The sequence below is a fragment of the Cebidichthys violaceus genome, unplaced genomic scaffold (genome assembly GCF_023349555.1).
Source record: "Cebidichthys violaceus isolate CVI_PGR_0920_01 unplaced genomic scaffold, fCebVio1.0.p SCAF_5, whole genome shotgun sequence".
NCBI classification, from domain to species: Eukaryota; Metazoa; Chordata; class Actinopteri; order Perciformes; family Stichaeidae; genus Cebidichthys; species Cebidichthys violaceus.
Window position 1 is genome coordinate 4,666,259 of NW_027176705.1, and position 16,297 is coordinate 4,682,555.

The following is a 16,297-nucleotide window of genomic DNA, read 5'->3' on the forward strand; positions in this document are numbered from 1 at the left end:
ACTGTAGAGCACTGTCACAGTGGGTTTACTCAACCCTTAGTTCAAATATATATCACAATGATATATAAATATAAAAATCTTATAGAATCTGACACCCCATGGGAAAATCTTTAGTATGGCATGTGTTCCTTCCACTGTAACTGCTATAGCGTAGCAGATGATAATAAACACAAGTTAGACATCTTTGTAAGGTGTTTGAAGCAAGTGACACCACACTCAAATTATGTCAGAACCCAATTATTAAAAACAGTGCCACTGTCATCTACTAATTGTGCCAGTTGGTGACAGCACACAGCAATAGACAAACTAAAAATGTTTGATATGACTGTTCTTGTTTTTTAAAAGTAAGGGTTTGTTCGTTCTATAAGCTTGTGACAAACTTTAGACATGATTCCGCTTTTTGCTGCTCAACAAACGGAACATGCAGTTTTTCATTTTGCAATCTTTTCATCTGGAGGAAGTTGAAAGCACGATTGTCGTTTTTAGTGGGATACCAGGACAATTGTTTGCCATTTCGTCATGAGAGAAAACATTTTTGCAATATTGTAAACTGTGGATTCTATGATTAAGAAAACACATTGAGTACATTGAGCAAGAGTTTTATTAGTTCACAATCAAACTGTATCAGAGATGTTTCCCAAAACAGAACGAGAAAACTTCCTAAAGTCGTGTCTCGAATTGAGACAGCCTAAGCTGTGAAATCGTTCTCTGTGGCAAAAGTTTAGAAATAAGAAGTGTCCGACACGAACACTGGATAACCACATGAAAACCTACTGTGTTCTGTTCCCACATTTACAAGCATTTGAACAAATATTTTACAAAATCAATTTTACCTAATCAATGACATTTCCATTTTATTGGCATCAACAAAATTATAAAATAACACAAAAACTTTTCATTGAGTGTTGAGTATTGTACTATATGGCATTTATCTAAGTAAATAATATATGTCATATTTATAAATATATGGTCACAATTTAAAAAAGAAACAACATAACTTTTTGTAAAATAGGTAATTTACAGAGTTGGTCAAGCATTGCACAGATAAACTCTGACTTCCTGTTTTTCTGTGTTTTAGTTTCATACAAAATTCTTAGAAAAAAAATACTAACAGTATACACATGACAGACATTACATATAATTTCAATATCAGGATGGATTATTTTCACACATTTTTATTAATATATCCATTTGGTCTTTTGACTCTGACACGCACTGAGAACTGTTGGTCTGATTGCTCTGTCTCTTGGACACGAAGGACAACTCTTTATTGCCCTCACCTGGGGAGGTGCTGGAGATGTGGCGGAAGAGCTTCTGGATGCCAGTATCACGCAAGGAGCTCCTGAAGGAGCGAGCAGCGAACATGTAGAGGATGGGGTTAACAGTGCTGCTGATGAAGACCATGGCTCCAGCGATGAAGGTCATGGTGCTCCTGACATTCTCCAGGTTCTCTGCTGCATCAGGGAGTGAGTCTACAGTGGCCAGGATGATGAGTGAGAGGACGTTTCCTATGTGATGAGGCGTCCAGCAAATGGCAAACACAACCACCACACTGGCAATAAGGACTGTGGACTTGCGCTTAGACTTGAAAGTCATCTGAGTAATCCGGCTGCACAGGCAACCATAGCAGACGACGAGGATGAAGAAGGGTAATATGTAGCCCACCAGTGTCTCGAGCAGCACACACACCAGCTCCTGGGTCGTAGAAGTGTACAAGCGGTACAGACAGTGCTCCTCGCCAGAATCTGTCCCTACAACCTGAGTTGGGATGACAGGTATGCTGAACAAGAATGCTGCAGTCCACAGAGCCAGCAGAACTTTATTCAAAGCTTTTTTCCTCTTCCAGCCAGCTGAGACAAAGGGATAGCGCACGGCCACAAAGCGCTCCACGCTCATGAGGGTAATGAGGAAAACACTGCTGTACATACAGGCGTTGATCATGAACACCATGGCTTTGCAGGAGGCTTCTCCAAACACCCAGAAGTGGGCCAGGGAGTAGATCCATAGAGGCAGGGTGATGAGGACCAGCAGGTCTGCAATAGCCAGGTGCAGGATGAGCACCACAGTGTGGGAACGCTGCTTGACGTGTCTCAGGATAGTCCAGATCACCAGCAGGTTCCCCGGAGCTCCCACCAGGAAGGACAGGCCCAGAATCACACAAGCCACTGCCGTCCCGCCGTCAAACTCTTCAGGGGCCATTTCCTCTGGAGAAGACAGCTCAGTTGAGTAGTTCATGCTGCAAGTGTATGTGCTGACAGTGGCGTCTGCATGAAAAGAAAAACAAAGTGCTGTACAAGCAAGTGTTCACTTCCCTTTGAAAATAGACAGGAAAGGGTTTCCTCACAGGGCTATTTGAGACATAGAGAGATGATTCATGTATGCGTCATAAGTCCATTTGTCATGGATTAAAAGTAGGTATAAGAGTATCAAATAAGTTAAAGAACCAGCAAAGACAAACTGAAATAATCTTAGAAAATGATGCTCCTTTAGAGAGTAAATGTGGGAGCATCTCCATGTAAACAATAACATGAACAGAGTCAATTTAATGAGAATCTATTTGAGGTTACTTCTATGATCTACAAAATATTTCAATTAGATGGAAAGCAACAACAAACTGTGTGAATTATTGTCATACAGGTACTTTTAAAATGGTGTCCTAATGTAGATAATCAAGTGTATGCATGTCTGTTATGTAAATTAAGGATCTGACCTGATGACATTTTGTTCCACTAGGAGGAGACCCTTTGCCTGATGATTAGGGTCTGAATAATGAGAAAAGTGTATCAGGCCGGACGGATTTACTGAAATTATGTTTTTCATAGCTTGTCCTTATTTTGCATCAAAGAATATTTGATGTAAAATGGGAGCAAGATTGGTTTGTAACTGTGGATATGGGTTATGGGGAGTAATTGCTCCACATTCAGTATGAAGTATCACAGTATTGTTTTGAAGGACCTATGAATACATTTTAGTTTAGCATATACTGTAGAATTTTTATTTACCTTAACTGCCATTGCTTGGGGATATTTTCCTCAAAGAAGCAGGGAATCTAGTCAAGTTGTTCTAAGTTAAATCAAAAAGAGAAAATGATAAACTAATACAATTTTAATAATCAACACAAAATTAAATTATTGTAGCAGTTTCCAAGCTAATCTATCTAGATGTATTACATTAAATTGTTTCATGTCAGAAGACAGATGCCTCATTAATTGTAACACACAAAACACATGACACAATACAGGAGTGTATCACATTTTTAAGTTTTCAAATTTTAAACTGTACAGCAATAAATTATCAAAATTGAGAAACATATAAAGATTGCGGCCATGTGTTGGCTTGCAGTGGCATCCAAGGGTAAATGTGAAATGAAAGACAAGAGGGTACGGTGTGTTAATGACATGAATCACAACACATTACCATTGTCAGCACTGTTGTACATATACACAGGCTTTCAAAGCCTTCGATCGTAGGTCTTCATAATAAAGTACAGTCGACAAATGTCACATTTCCCCGTCATCACAGTTTCTTTTTTCATTATCAGACATCAGCTCTATCTGTGTATTTGCTGCCCTCTGTCCAGTCTGCTGTTGCACTACCAGATCCCTGAGTTTGTTGGTGTGCGTGGCCATTTCCTGGAACAGCCTGACCAATCGGGACTGCTCCAGACTCCCTTGCAAATTCCTTGCAAAGAGAGCGTATAGTACAGGATTCACTGAACTGCTGATGAAAACAAGAGCACCAGAGCTAAAGACAACACTCTCCGGCACACATTCATGTTCGGTGCCTGATCCTAGAATGCAAACCAGATCAATAATGTTGATGACATGGTACGGCAACCAGCACAGTGTGAAAGCTATCACCACAGCGTGAACAAGAACCATGGATTTATGCTTTGAGTTGAAACTCATTTTCCTGAGCTGGGCAGCTACTAGAGAGTAACATATACTTAGAATGATAAAGGGAACTACAAAGCCCCACAAGGTCTGCAGACATAACAGGATGATTGCTTGGGTCACAGAGGTGACTTCATGAATAAAACACTGCTCAGTTCCATCACTTCCATCTAAAGGCTGGGTCAGTACAGAAGGCACTCCCAGAAGCAAAGCGAGGAGCCACAAAAGTACCAGACATCTGTTCATAACACTCTTAGTCTTCCAGCGCATCATCACAAATGGATGACAGATTGCTAAATAGCGCTCCACGCTCATCAGGGTAATAAAGAAAATGCTGCTGAACATGCACGCACTGACAATGTACACCAAAGCCTTGCAAAGGGCTTCTCCAAGCACCCAGGTGTGCACCAGGGAGTAGATCCATAGAGGCAGGGTGATGAGGACCAGCAGGTCTGCAATAGCCAGGTGCAGGATGAGCACCACAGTGTGGGAACGCTGCTTGACGTGTCTCAGGATAGTCCAGATCACCAGCAGGTTCCCCGGAGCTCCCACCAGGAAGGACAGGCCCAGAATCACACAAGCCACTGCCGTCCCGCCGTCAAACTCCTCAGTGGCCATTCCCTCTGGAGAAGACAGCTCAGTTGAGTTGTTCATGTTGAAAGTGCATGTGCTGACAGTGGCGTCTGCATGAAAAGAAAAACAAAGTGCTGTACAAGCAAGTCTTAACTTCCCTTATGGATAGATTGAACAGGAAGCAGGTTTCTCACAGAGTAGAAGGATAGGACAGGAGGGATAGGCACCAAAAGTAATCCGTTTACTGTAGACAGTTATACTATAATTCCAAAGAACTTTCTGTTTCTGTTCTGTGACCATTTTATTACTCATAATAAAACAAGTCAGGAAGACTTTGAATTGGCTACATAGGTTTATTTGATTGCCACAGAATGATTTGCTTTTGTTACTGCATCTCAAACAAAACAGTTTTTTACAGTTCCTTTCTCCAATCACTAAGCCTCAACTTTTCTACTTGTGAAGGAATCTGCTCTTACTTTTTTGTAGTTTTGTGATGGTTGAGGTCCAGAATCCTGTGCATTACTGCCACCTCCTTCTCCAGAGTGTGCATCAAAAACATTATTTTCCGCCAACAACCTTTGCAATTGCATTTGCAACATCACTCCCACACACCAACTTTGGACTCTCTGTCAACTCCATATTGCATAAATGACAACCATTTGAATAGTTAATTATTACCATTACTTGCATTTTTGCAGATACAGTCAGAATTATTTCTGAGCCCAGAATACTGTATGGAATATTTTATACAGGACTTTATATGGAATACGCATAACACCCTATCCTCCATTGTCTTTAACTTTTACACACATCATGTATATTGTTAAGGACATTTCTGAAGTAGGCCTGATTTGGTAATTGGTTCCTTCAATTCATGTGGTTCTGATTTGAAGATCAGTGCAGTGTTTCCCTGTGATCTCTTAATCATCATACTGAAGGTAGAGCTACAAAAGTCGATAATATTTTAAATTAAAAAAAAAGTATTTATGAAATGTAATCAGCTTATGGTGTAATTAAATGAAGTATGTCTCATGTTATTTATGAATTCCTCTTGCAGCTGCACATTTCTGACATAATTTCAATGTACATTTGAATGGATAGATTAACATTGATTGCTTACTCTCAGAGATTTTAAACTTTCAAGTATGTTGAATGATTGGCCACATCCCAACAAGTGATGCCACAGCAGATAAAAACCTGCTGCAACACTTTATTTTCCTTAGTTGCCTATTTTTGACAAGCGAGCCATGTGACTAAAATGTAGTATGACACACCGTTTTTAAGAGCTGTATGAGTCAGTCCATACAAATACATATTTAAAAGGTTGGGATGACATTCTGTAAATGTAATCACTAATGAATGGGCCCTTTATGTGCAACACTAATAATTAAAGAATACAAAAGAGTTTAATTATCACCTGCTCTCGGTTTCTCAGCAAAACCAGAATATAAGAACGTTTATTAAATTCCATTTATTGCTGGACTACATTGTTGTATTACATGGTAAATGCAGGAGAGTAAATAGAGAAGAACATTGAATAGATAAAGAATGGGACACACTTCACAATTTAGGTAATCTTCCAACTAGTTTTGTGATCACTGTCACTTTAAAGTACCACAAACTGTAAAACATGTTTGCTAGTTAATGTCAGAGAGAAAGAACACGATGGAAGAAACTGAAGGATTAGGACTGACAGGGACAATATTAAAGAGCACAGTGGAGTGTGGTGGAAGTGGACAGAGCAGAACATGTTTTGTCAGCTGGATCTGACAAACCGGAACCTATGGAAGTTGATTAACTCCAGAAGATGGCAGTGACACCGTTAAAACAGTGAAACCTCATAGAAGAAGAAGGCTCCTCTCAGCCAGCTGCCTTCCGGTCAGGTGCCATTAGAACCATTAGAACAACTACAACACCAGCATTAGAAATGGGAGAAATGTCCCTGGTAGTTAGGACAATGCAGCTTCAAATTACTGGGTTGATTTGAAAGGACATAATGAAGATCATCCAACACAGGACTGACACCCTGTTGGGAAAAGGAGAGAAGGGGGATAAAAAGTTGTGGATGGACGATTGAGCAGAAAGCAAATAAATAACTGAAATAAACATTATAGTCCAACTGTTCCACTCTCAGTAAAACTACCATGGATATGCTTCCTGACTTTATGTCACATTGCTTGGCAAAAAAGATATGGCGTTTATTTTGCATAAACAAGCAATAAAGACACATATATACAATATCTACGATGATGTCTTCAAAGAACTCAGTTGAAAAAATTGGTATTTCATGAATAGCTGACAAATGTGCAAAGGAAGCCGTAAAACATTGCAATGCCCTTTAGTAAACCGGCAATGAAGACCACAGTTAAGAATAAACTGATAGACAGGTGGTAGAAGAAGAGAAGAGAAGAGAAGAGAAGAGACAACAGGAAGGTGGATACATCATTTAAAGAAAAGTAGTTATGATCAGAAGCCTAAGGAGACCGTGAAGAGAGGAAACAATAATTGGCTTACAGGATTCAACAAAAATTTAAATAAATAATAACATAAAATACATGCATAATACTAATTTGTTATCAGGAAGATGTTATATTTTATGTTTTCTTTTATTCATTACTAGAATTAGTGAATAGTTTGAATCCCAATCCACACCCCACACCAGTCAGTGGCGGTAATGCACCATCACGTTGTGAGCCAACCGCCATAACGCACCGAGAAGAAGAAGAAGAAGAAGAAGAAGAAGAAGAAGAAGAAGAAGAAGAAGAAGAAGAGGAAGGAGAAGAAGAAGAAGAACGCTCATCAGCCAGCTCAACTGCCTTCTCGATGAAATAAACATGACGATGTTGACAACTACGATGTTCTCAGTGCAGCTGCACTAAAAGTACAGCACTGACTACAACGAGGGGCGTTGGATATTGTGTAAATCTACATTTGTGACAAACTGTAAGTGACGATTTAATACAAGCTTGTTGTTTGGTGCTCAACAGTGGCTAGCTACGTTGTTAGTGTTAGCTAACGAATAAGCTAGTGTGAGGTAACGTTAGCCATGTAAATAGCTAATGTTAGGGGCGTGAACTCGTATTATTTAGCGTTACCTCTATTGCTATTAACGTTAGGTAACGTTAACGTTAGCCAGTTTGATCCCTGGCCCACGGCTTTCACGGTGTTTGGCTGATTTAACCTCTTATATTTCATCAACGACAGTTCAATTCATGAGTAATTTGCACCTTTGCTAACTGTCCTGAGCTAACTTATTAGCCTCGCTTGAGAACTGAGAGTAGATTAGCTAGCACAGTGGTTCCCAACCTCTTCGGTTTGAAGTAAATTTCCCCCACAGCCCAGTCAGATTAACATTAACTCACGTAACCCCTTCATCAATTCCCAATGTTGGTTTCAATTTAATGTCAATATGTGGACATATTCTTTAATCAAATAATACTTAATACACTGAGCTAAAATCCGGCTAGCAAAAGTTATTCTTCGAAGTTCTTGAAAACTAGCAAGAAAACTTTGCACGCGTATGTCAAAATCATTACTAAATCACTTACAACACATTGACACAATTTAGCCACGATCATAGGCTAACACTTTTGTATGTTTCCTGTTCCAAGGGCCAACGTTAGCTAACGTTAACTCACTTCTGCCCTCACAGGTCGTTTTTGTGGATTGGGATTAACACTATTTTCACAAATTGAGAAGTGGACCGTAATCCCTGCAATGCCTCTGCTTTTTTTGGAGAGGTTTCCTTGGCCTAGCCTGCAGACCTACACCGCACTTAGTGTGGCTTTGCTTGCCGGCAGCCTCTTTAGTGCCTACAACACTGTGACTGATCCCGGGTATGGAGTCTTGGAAACTGACGAAACACCAGCTCCAGCTGAAGGGGATCTTGAACCTCTAAACAATGATATTACTAACACAGAATTGACAACCACTATCCTGTGGTCTATTGCCACTGACAGTCTCTTTGTATGGGTAAGTGTCAGCCAGTTATAAATTTGCATTGCTTGATAAGATTATGTTCTTATGATAACTAATTGTCTCTTTATTCCCTGTTCTCCTCTAGGTATTGGTCAACACATTCTGCTGTTTGTTGATGTTAATTGCTAAAATGATTCAGTATGTAGTGTTTGGCCCGCTCAGAGTTAGTGAGAAGCAGGTGAGTCGGTGTCTTGAACAATGAATACAAGTACTTTCAAGCCCGGGGTATTAAGCTGCTCTACTTAAGTGTAGACCTATCAGGAAAAACAATGCATCTGACTTGCCCTGTGTTTATTCCTCAGCACCTGAAAGATAAATTCTGGAACTTCATCTTCTACAAGTTCATTTTCATCTTTGGGGTATTGAACGTGCAGACGGTGGAGGAGGTGGTCATGTGGTGTCTGTGGTTCTCTGCCCTGGTCTTTCTCCACCTCATGGTGCAGCTGTGCAAAGACAGATTTGAATATGTAAGTATTATGACCTACACCATTGGTTTTCTTTTTTATTAACTCACTCTAGTACCCCTACCCGTGGTTTATGACTACCTTGTGTAATTTATTGAATTATTGACATTATGAGCCTCTTATTGTTCCAAATATGCTCTCATCACATGTTTTCCAATTCAACTGAGAATAGCGACAACAACTAATGATATTGTGCTAGATGTCCAAACATCCAGTCAGTCTATAATACAAAGTCGAAGTGTTATCAAGACAAACATATCAGAAACAAGCCAACACATGATATTTTTGGATGAGCCACTAAATGATTTTCCACACTTACATAGTTTTATAGTCAGCTTCAGGATCTTTAAAAGTGTTAAGTTTCAGCTTTCAGCTTTGAAAACAACCATCTCTTCAGTAGATTTGTCATGGGTAGCTACAGAGCTCTTATTTGTTCAGACGGTTTAGTTCAGGCAGAGGCCTGGCGATTGATGACATCTGTAGGACTTTCAAACTTTATAATGTGCTCTTTTAAGTCGTGGGGAGTGTCCCACAAAGGTCTGAGTAACCGTACTCTTCTCCGCTCTGGACCTATTAATAGTTCCTTGAGCTGGCATGTTGGGCTGCTGATTGACACAGCCCCGTATCAGATTGTGCTTTGCATGTTGGGGAAAACAAAATATCAAATTTAATCAACCCCCTCAGCTCTTAAAAGCAATGCCATTTATAACGGGCGTTAAGTTGGTATGTTGTCTGTGATGTAATGCTGACTGGCATAGTGTACCAGAGGGTAACTTCTGCCTGCCATGCTGTAGAAATGTACCAGATTGTTTGCTGACTGCAAGTCTTTGTTTCCGTCTCTCAGCTGGCTATAGATAAGCATTCATGCATGTTCTTTTTAGGTTAAAGTCTGTCCGTCGCCTTAGCCCAGCTGCCTTCATTTCTGTTTCTGTGGGTACAAGACGCATAATGGTCAAACTGCTAAAGATGTTTGGTATATGGTGTTGTCAGTGTGCCAGGGAAACCATATGCTATTAAAGTTTTACAGGATTGATGGAACCTTTTTCATTTCTTTCAGCTCAGCTGTTTTAATGTTTGTAATGAGGTCCTACATTGTATTCTATTCACTAGACAACAGTTTACAGTCTTAAGCCTTGTTTGCCAGTATATAGATGTTTTCGGGGTTGTGTGAGTATTCTATTGATTTAAAGTGGTTGTGTAAAAAGGAAATATTTCCTCTCAGTTAATAATACAATAGAAATGCTCTTTAAGTATGGTTCTGAGCCTGATGCTAAAACATGTGTATCTATATGTGAGCAGGCTAACAGAAAGCCTTATGTTCTTTGGTGGCTGAATTAATTCTTTTGATTTAGGAATAGTTCATTAACACATGCAGATTTTGTATTGTTTCATAAATTATATTCTTTAAATGCCAAAATGATCTGCACTATGAGATTATGAGCATTAAAACAAAACGCCTTGTAGGAGTCCTTTGCCAACTGAAATCTGCTGTGAATTCCCGAATAGTTACGACTTTTCAACTTCTTTTGTCCCGTGTACCAGTTATCACATGATATGTCTTCAGGTGACGTACCCCACAAAAAAACTCCCTAAACCAGCACAACTTATTATTCACATGTTCTTCCCTACAGCTGTCCTTCTCACCCTCCACTCCCATGAACAGCCACGTACGAGTGCTTTGTCTGCTGGTCTCGTTGCTGTTGGATTGCTGTGGTCTGGCTGTGGGCTGTGGTGGTCTGCTAGGAGCTTCCCATGGCATGCACACCTTCTCCTTTATGGCAGCAGAGGTAAGAACCTGGAGCCACACCGGTATACAACAGGTCCCAATGTGTGGACAAAGGCATGATGATAGTGGACTCTTGATATCATTCAAGCTTTTGATTTGGCCCATGTATTTCATATATTTTTTATTTTCTCTATTTAAAAAAAACAAAATCACAACTGAAATATCCATATATTTTGGACTGTTATCCATATCTATATGAAAGAGTTATACGAAAATGACATTGTGTTAACCTGTTACCTTTTTCCTCCTCAGTGTCTGCTGGTGACTGTGCGCACTGGCCATGTGATCATGCGGTACGTTTCTTTCAAAGCCTTCTTACAAATGTGTGCACATTTCAGCACTATGGATGACATAGCAGATTTAGAATCAGGGGCTAATGTTGGCTACACCATTATACTGTGAAAGGCTTCTTTGTCCCAAAGAGAGTGGTTTGGATTATACAAGCAGTATAAGCGACTAATCAGCCAAGGTGCTCATAGATACTCATAAATATTAGTCTAACATTAAAACTGCTGTGGCTGTGCATTACTTAAACAGTTGTTTTACCGTGGGTTTGTAGTTAACATGTGTTGCTACTCACAATAGATAAAGAGTTTTCAGTGTTGGACTATTTCCTCTGTCATTACACTGGTGTTCTCTGTTCTTGTTTGTTATCCTGATGTGTTGCTTCTGATTGCAATGCTACCTTTTTAATTGTACCATGAGACTTTTACACCATCTTTGTTTCATGCATTTTGAATTTCCAATCGTCATCCAAGTTGAGTGCCACATCATCCACCATACTGTCTAAATATCACCTCTGTTTTGCATGTCCCTTCAGATATTCCATTCATCTTTGGGATCTGAACCATCCAGGGACCTGGGAGAGTAAGGGAACGTATGTCTATTACACAGACTTCATTATGGAGCTGACTATGCTCTTCCTGGACCTCATGCACCATATCCATATGCTGGTAAGACACAGAGGAAACGGTTCAATTTGATCTGTATAGTCTAATATCACAAATCACAAATGTGCCTCAGAGGGCATTACAATCTGTACAACATACAACATCCTCTATCCTTGGACCCTTGCATTGGATAAGGAAAAAACTCCCAGAAATACCTTTCTTCAAGGGAAGAAACTTCAGGAAGAGCAACTGAGGAGGGATCCCTCTCCTAGGATGGGCAGAAGTGCAATAGACGTCATGTGGACAGAATTAATACCATAATACAATTACAACATACTGTCTGCATGTGGTGATATGTCTTTTTCCACATGATTTTCAATCTTTTTGTCCATATGTCCCGCATTAGCTTTTTGGAAATATCTGGCTGTCCATGGCGAGCTTGGTTATCTTCATGCAGCTGCGGTATCTCTTCCACGAGGTTCAGCGCCGTGTCCGCCGACACAAGAACTACCTTCGTGTCATCAACAACATGGAGGCCAGGTGAAAATATATTTTGATTTATTTGTTTTCCTCTTTTTACCTCATGGTTTTGCAGTTCTTTGTTTATTTCAATTATTGCTCATTACTTGTTTCATCATTATTTGTATGTACTCTGAACTTTATTTTTTGCAGGTTTGCAGTTGCTACTGCAGAGGAGCTGGCAGCTAATGATGATGATTGTGCCATCTGCTGGGATACCATGTTGACAGCACGCAAACTACCCTGTGGCCATCTCTTCCACAAGTAAAGTGATTTTTAAAATCAGCAATGCCTGCATGGACTTTATTATGTAGTCCGTTATTTTACTGGTACGACTGACCCATGGCTCAATACATAGCCTGGAAAAACGTACAAAATATAGATAGTTGAAGGTGAGACTGCAGAAATAGCAGCCTTGAATGCAGTATCCTTTCTTTGGCTAGTGCCCAAAGTCTTCCATAAAGTATATGTATTTTTTATAGCAGACCTGACTGCAGAACTGTTCTTAGATGTTCTGCACTGATCCTGATGTTACCCTGAGACCTAAAATGATTAATGTCAAGTTTTATGCAGATAAATGCCATAATAACATCTGTGAGTTGTGTGTGTGTGTTTTTCCAGCTCATGTTTGCGCTCATGGCTTGAGCAGGACACCTCGTGTCCAACCTGTCGGACGTCCCTGAACATTAATGGGGACGGGGGCCAGGCGAGAAGCCAGCAGCAGGGCGGGGGCATGGAAAACAACATTGGCCCAGTAGGGGCTGCTCCAGATGCTTTACCACACATCAACCAACACAATCACTTCTTCCACTTTGATGGTAAATCTGTCGGACACAGACCTGAGCATGAATCTGGAGGTACCTTACATCGGATGCTGTGTGTGAGATAATGAATTGTAAAATCCATACGTTCTCTAACAGGATCTCGCATTGCCAGCTGGCTGCCCAGTTTCTCAGTGGAAGTCATGCACACCACCAATATTTTGGGCATTGCTCAGGCCAACAACTCCCAGCTCACGGCCATGGTGAGTTCATGTATTTTGAATGGTTTTATACTTTTTAAATGACCTATACTGTGTGTTTAAGATCTCCACCAATCTTTCTCTAAATAGTTTCTCTATTGCTCTCTTTGCCTTTGATGTACCTTGTGGTCATCAGGCCCATCAGATCCAGGAGATGTTCCCTCAGGTGCCCTCATACCTGGTGATGCAGGATCTGCAGTTAACCCGCTCTGTAGAGGTCACCACTGACAACATCCTGGAGGGACGCATCCAGGTGCCTTTCCCGACACAGGTCAATAAACCTGTTTTGAGTTCTCCAATTGTCAGTGCTTTCCGTTTCATGTTGATCCCGTTCCGATGGTTTACTTGAAAGGACAGAATGCAACAATCTGTGTTCCTTCCTCAGGCCATAGAGCGCGCCCCTACACAGGCGAGCTCTTCTCCAGATGAGCAGGACGGGTCCAGTGGAGCAGCTGAGCAGGGTCTCAGTGAGGCGGACAACATGGAGATCAGAGGAGGTCGCTTCTCTAAGTCGGCTGAGGAGAGGCAGAAGATGTTAAAGCAGAGGAAAGAAGAGATGCTTCAGCAAGCACGCAGGTTTGCACACTGCTGCTTTTCTACCTTACAGGAAGTAGTGCTAAGCTGTTTTCAATTCAAAATAAAAAAGAAGACATTTCCTTTTTTTTTGTAAAAAAAAAAAAATATTCTTTAGGTCATTAGTGTGATCGCATCATAACTCTGCTGTATAAACCGTGCTTTGTAAATATTGACCCTTCCTTGTGAGGTGAGTTTGTCTCGGTCTGTGAACAAATACAATGAAAGTCCTTATAACGGCTCTCTTTATTTGGCTACCAGAATAGCTTAAAGGCCCAGTTGCACATAACTAGCAAATAGAACATTTGTTCACTAATGGTACACTTTTTGCATTTTTCTGTTCCCATGATCATACTGTATGTTGTTAATTTTGTCCCTGTAGGAGATATCTGAACACTAGTCCAGAGGACCCAGATGAAGATTTGCCTGGACTGGAGGAGGACATTGTTCCAGAATTGAACTTGACTGTGCTGAGGCGTAGAACCATGGCGGCAGCCGCAGAGAGACGCATGCTAACTCAACAAGACCCTGCACCTTGAAAACGCAAAGTGGCTTCAGCAGAAGAGTACCGCATCATCACCCTAAGAGGCACAGACAAAGCTATTTCTACCCTGCCCCATTGGTTTACAGTCAGTGGTCATCATCTATTCAAAACAATAATTAAAAAGCATTGCAAACATGGACTGGTTTGTCCTGCCTAAATACGGTGGGATTATTGTGAATGGCCTCTGTGTCACTGATTCCAGAGTATTTGGAATATCATATAAATTGATGGGTGCAAGTCAAGAAATGCAAGGTTGCATTGCCCTTTATTCATGTGCCACACATTGCAACCACCAGCTTTAGTAGGCAGTCGGTTTCTATCGTGATTGGGACTGGCTGTCAAAAATGAGCATGCTTTGCATTCAGAAGAGTCTTTAATGAGAGGGGTGTGAAGGTGTCTTTACTAGATAAAAGCTATTTGGGTCTTTTAGTTTGTTTTTCTTTTAGCAGACTTTATTTTCACTTGTTTAGCAAATGGCAAAAAGCTACGTATTCTGAAACCTCAGAAACTCATCTGATGTAATTGTGTGTTCTTATTTTATGAGTTTCAACTGTGAATTAAGTGTAGGCAAAAATAACATGCTTTTATTTCTTACCTTGGAGTAAGAGAATGTCACTTTAGTATTGGTCAGCCTTTCTGTCAAATATGAATGTTCCTATCAACATAATGCTGCAAACAAAGTGTTTTGGACCCACATGGGTTGTTCTGTATTTAGTGTGTAATATACCACCCGTTGGTTTTGTTATTTAACATGAGGGAGTGGGTGTGTAAAGCTTAGTTTTTCTAATAATATTCCCTTGAAATGCATAGGCGACAAAGGGGATGTATTACATTTTGTACAAGTACAATGGGTGTCATCCTCTCAGTCTTTCTGAAATTGCCCATTGATACGCAGTTCTCTTTGAGTCAGAAAATGTTATTTTCTACTAAATACATATTGATGGGGTCCTTGGTCATCTGTGTCCATCATTTAGACTTTTTATGGGATGTACATTAAGTCTGACAGCTGGACTTGCTGATGCAGATGTTTTTGGCTCTCACTCAAGAGGCTCTGGCTGTAGAAATGAGCAGCAGCAAAACATTCTCAAGACTCAACAACAAATCCAGTTGCCATTTAACTCAATATTTCTGGATATTCAAGGACCTGAATGATTGAAAATAGTTCTGAATAAATGTTCAGGGTGTTTTATTTGTGCAGACTTTGTCTACTCACATTGAGGAGTACTTATTCGAAATTCTTAGTAGCAAGGAACATAATCATCTGCTGCTCAAAGATCTTATTTCAGTAATGTGCAGGAATATACAACATGGACTGGGCCCTTGAAACACTTTTGGTATTTTTCAAATTTCACCAAGTCTGTAGCTGGTTGGTTGAGACATATCAGTGGACACAAAGATGGAGACTATTATACGCCTTTGATTTCTTGTTTGAGGTGAGATATGCATGAATCTAGACATGTGCTTATGTTTCCTTCCACTTTATCCCAAAGAGCAGCCCACAAACTTCCACTAAAGGCTGAAGTATTGTGATCTTTATTTTGTGTTTATTTTATTGCTCAAACTCTGTTTTGGTGTTGTAAGAAGATGCAATATAGTATTTTAATTTCAGATTTCAACGTTAGTCAAAATGTAAAAAGAATTGGACCGTTTTTATTTTCACATATTTCATGCAGTTATGTAACAGCTTTTAATATCCATTATATATCTTCCTGTTCATGGGTTTCCTTCATAAGCATTACGTTATTTAATCAAAACTGAAATAACCTTTTTGGACTGAGCTTTCCTGTATTTTTGTGCCTAAATCAAGAATGGTTCAGTTATGGATAATTACTGTAAATCTAGTTTTTGTAAATTATGTTAATACAAAAGACTCAATAAACAGAGCTTCTATAGCTTTTTAACAAGATATAGTGATGTTGATGCTTTGTCAATGTAAACCGCCTTTGTCTTTATTTTCCTAACAAAGACTTATGTTAAGATTACAGTGTTTAAAATGCAACAACAAAGTGAGTCCATCCTAATGTGTAGTTTTGACTTTATTTACAAACTGATATAC

At 40.0% G+C, this 16,297-nt stretch overlaps 4 protein-coding genes across 4 annotated transcripts in view; 2 read left to right on the forward strand and 2 right to left on the reverse strand.

The window, feature by feature from the left end:
* The window catches only part of esrp2 (epithelial splicing regulatory protein 2), a 302,417-nt gene that overhangs the window by 23,578 nt on the left and 262,542 nt on the right, over positions 1-16,297 (forward strand). The gene's annotated exons all lie outside the window — the stretch shown is intronic.
* Positions 584-3,055, reverse strand: LOC137887877 (leukotriene B4 receptor 1-like). Its single transcript, XM_068731117.1, has 2 exons — positions 3,003-3,055; positions 584-2,264 (listed from the first exon to the last, which is right to left on the reverse strand). The coding sequence occupies exon 2, from the start codon at positions 2,233-2,235 to the stop codon at positions 1,150-1,152; it is 1,086 nt and encodes a 361-aa protein (XP_068587218.1). The 5' UTR covers positions 2,236-2,264; positions 3,003-3,055; the 3' UTR covers positions 584-1,149.
* On the reverse strand, positions 3,049-5,008 carry LOC137887878 (leukotriene B4 receptor 1-like). The gene is made up of 2 exons (XM_068731118.1): positions 4,943-5,008; positions 3,049-4,576 (listed from the first exon to the last, which is right to left on the reverse strand). Exon 2 carries the CDS (start codon positions 4,545-4,547, stop codon positions 3,501-3,503), a length of 1,047 nt encoding a protein of 348 aa, XP_068587219.1. The 5' UTR covers positions 4,548-4,576; positions 4,943-5,008; the 3' UTR covers positions 3,049-3,500.
* Positions 7,187-16,147, forward strand: LOC137887530 (E3 ubiquitin-protein ligase AMFR-like). Its single transcript, XM_068730601.1, has 14 exons — positions 7,187-7,409; positions 8,119-8,438; positions 8,530-8,622; positions 8,747-8,911; positions 10,540-10,695; positions 10,947-10,987; positions 11,515-11,647; positions 11,991-12,124; positions 12,257-12,367; positions 12,725-12,921; positions 13,024-13,127; positions 13,261-13,395; positions 13,510-13,700; positions 14,080-16,147. The coding sequence occupies exons 2-14, from the start codon at positions 8,184-8,186 to the stop codon at positions 14,234-14,236; spliced, it is 1,872 nt and encodes a 623-aa protein (XP_068586702.1). The 5' UTR covers positions 7,187-7,409; positions 8,119-8,183; the 3' UTR covers positions 14,237-16,147.

What these genes read in the sequence shown, in the direction of transcription:
- LOC137887877 (XM_068731117.1), bottom strand. Translation starts at nt 2,235, where the DNA reads ATGAACTACTCAACTGAGCTGTCTTCTCCAGAGGAAATGGCCCCTGAA.
- LOC137887878 (XM_068731118.1), bottom strand. Translation starts at nt 4,547, where the DNA reads ATGAACAACTCAACTGAGCTGTCTTCTCCAGAGGGAATGGCCACTGAG.
- LOC137887530 (XM_068730601.1), top strand. Translation starts at nt 8,184, where the DNA reads ATGCCTCTGCTTTTTTTGGAGAGGTTTCCTTGGCCTAGCCTGCAGACC. An exon ending in GCAAAGACAGATTTGAATAT is followed by an intron (nt 8,912 to 10,539) that starts GTAAGTATTATG and finishes TCTTCCCTACAG; the next exon opens with CTGTCCTTCTCACCCTCCAC. An exon ending in TCACTTCTTCCACTTTGATG is followed by an intron (nt 12,922 to 13,023) that starts GTAAATCTGTCG and finishes GTTCTCTAACAG; the next exon opens with GATCTCGCATTGCCAGCTGG.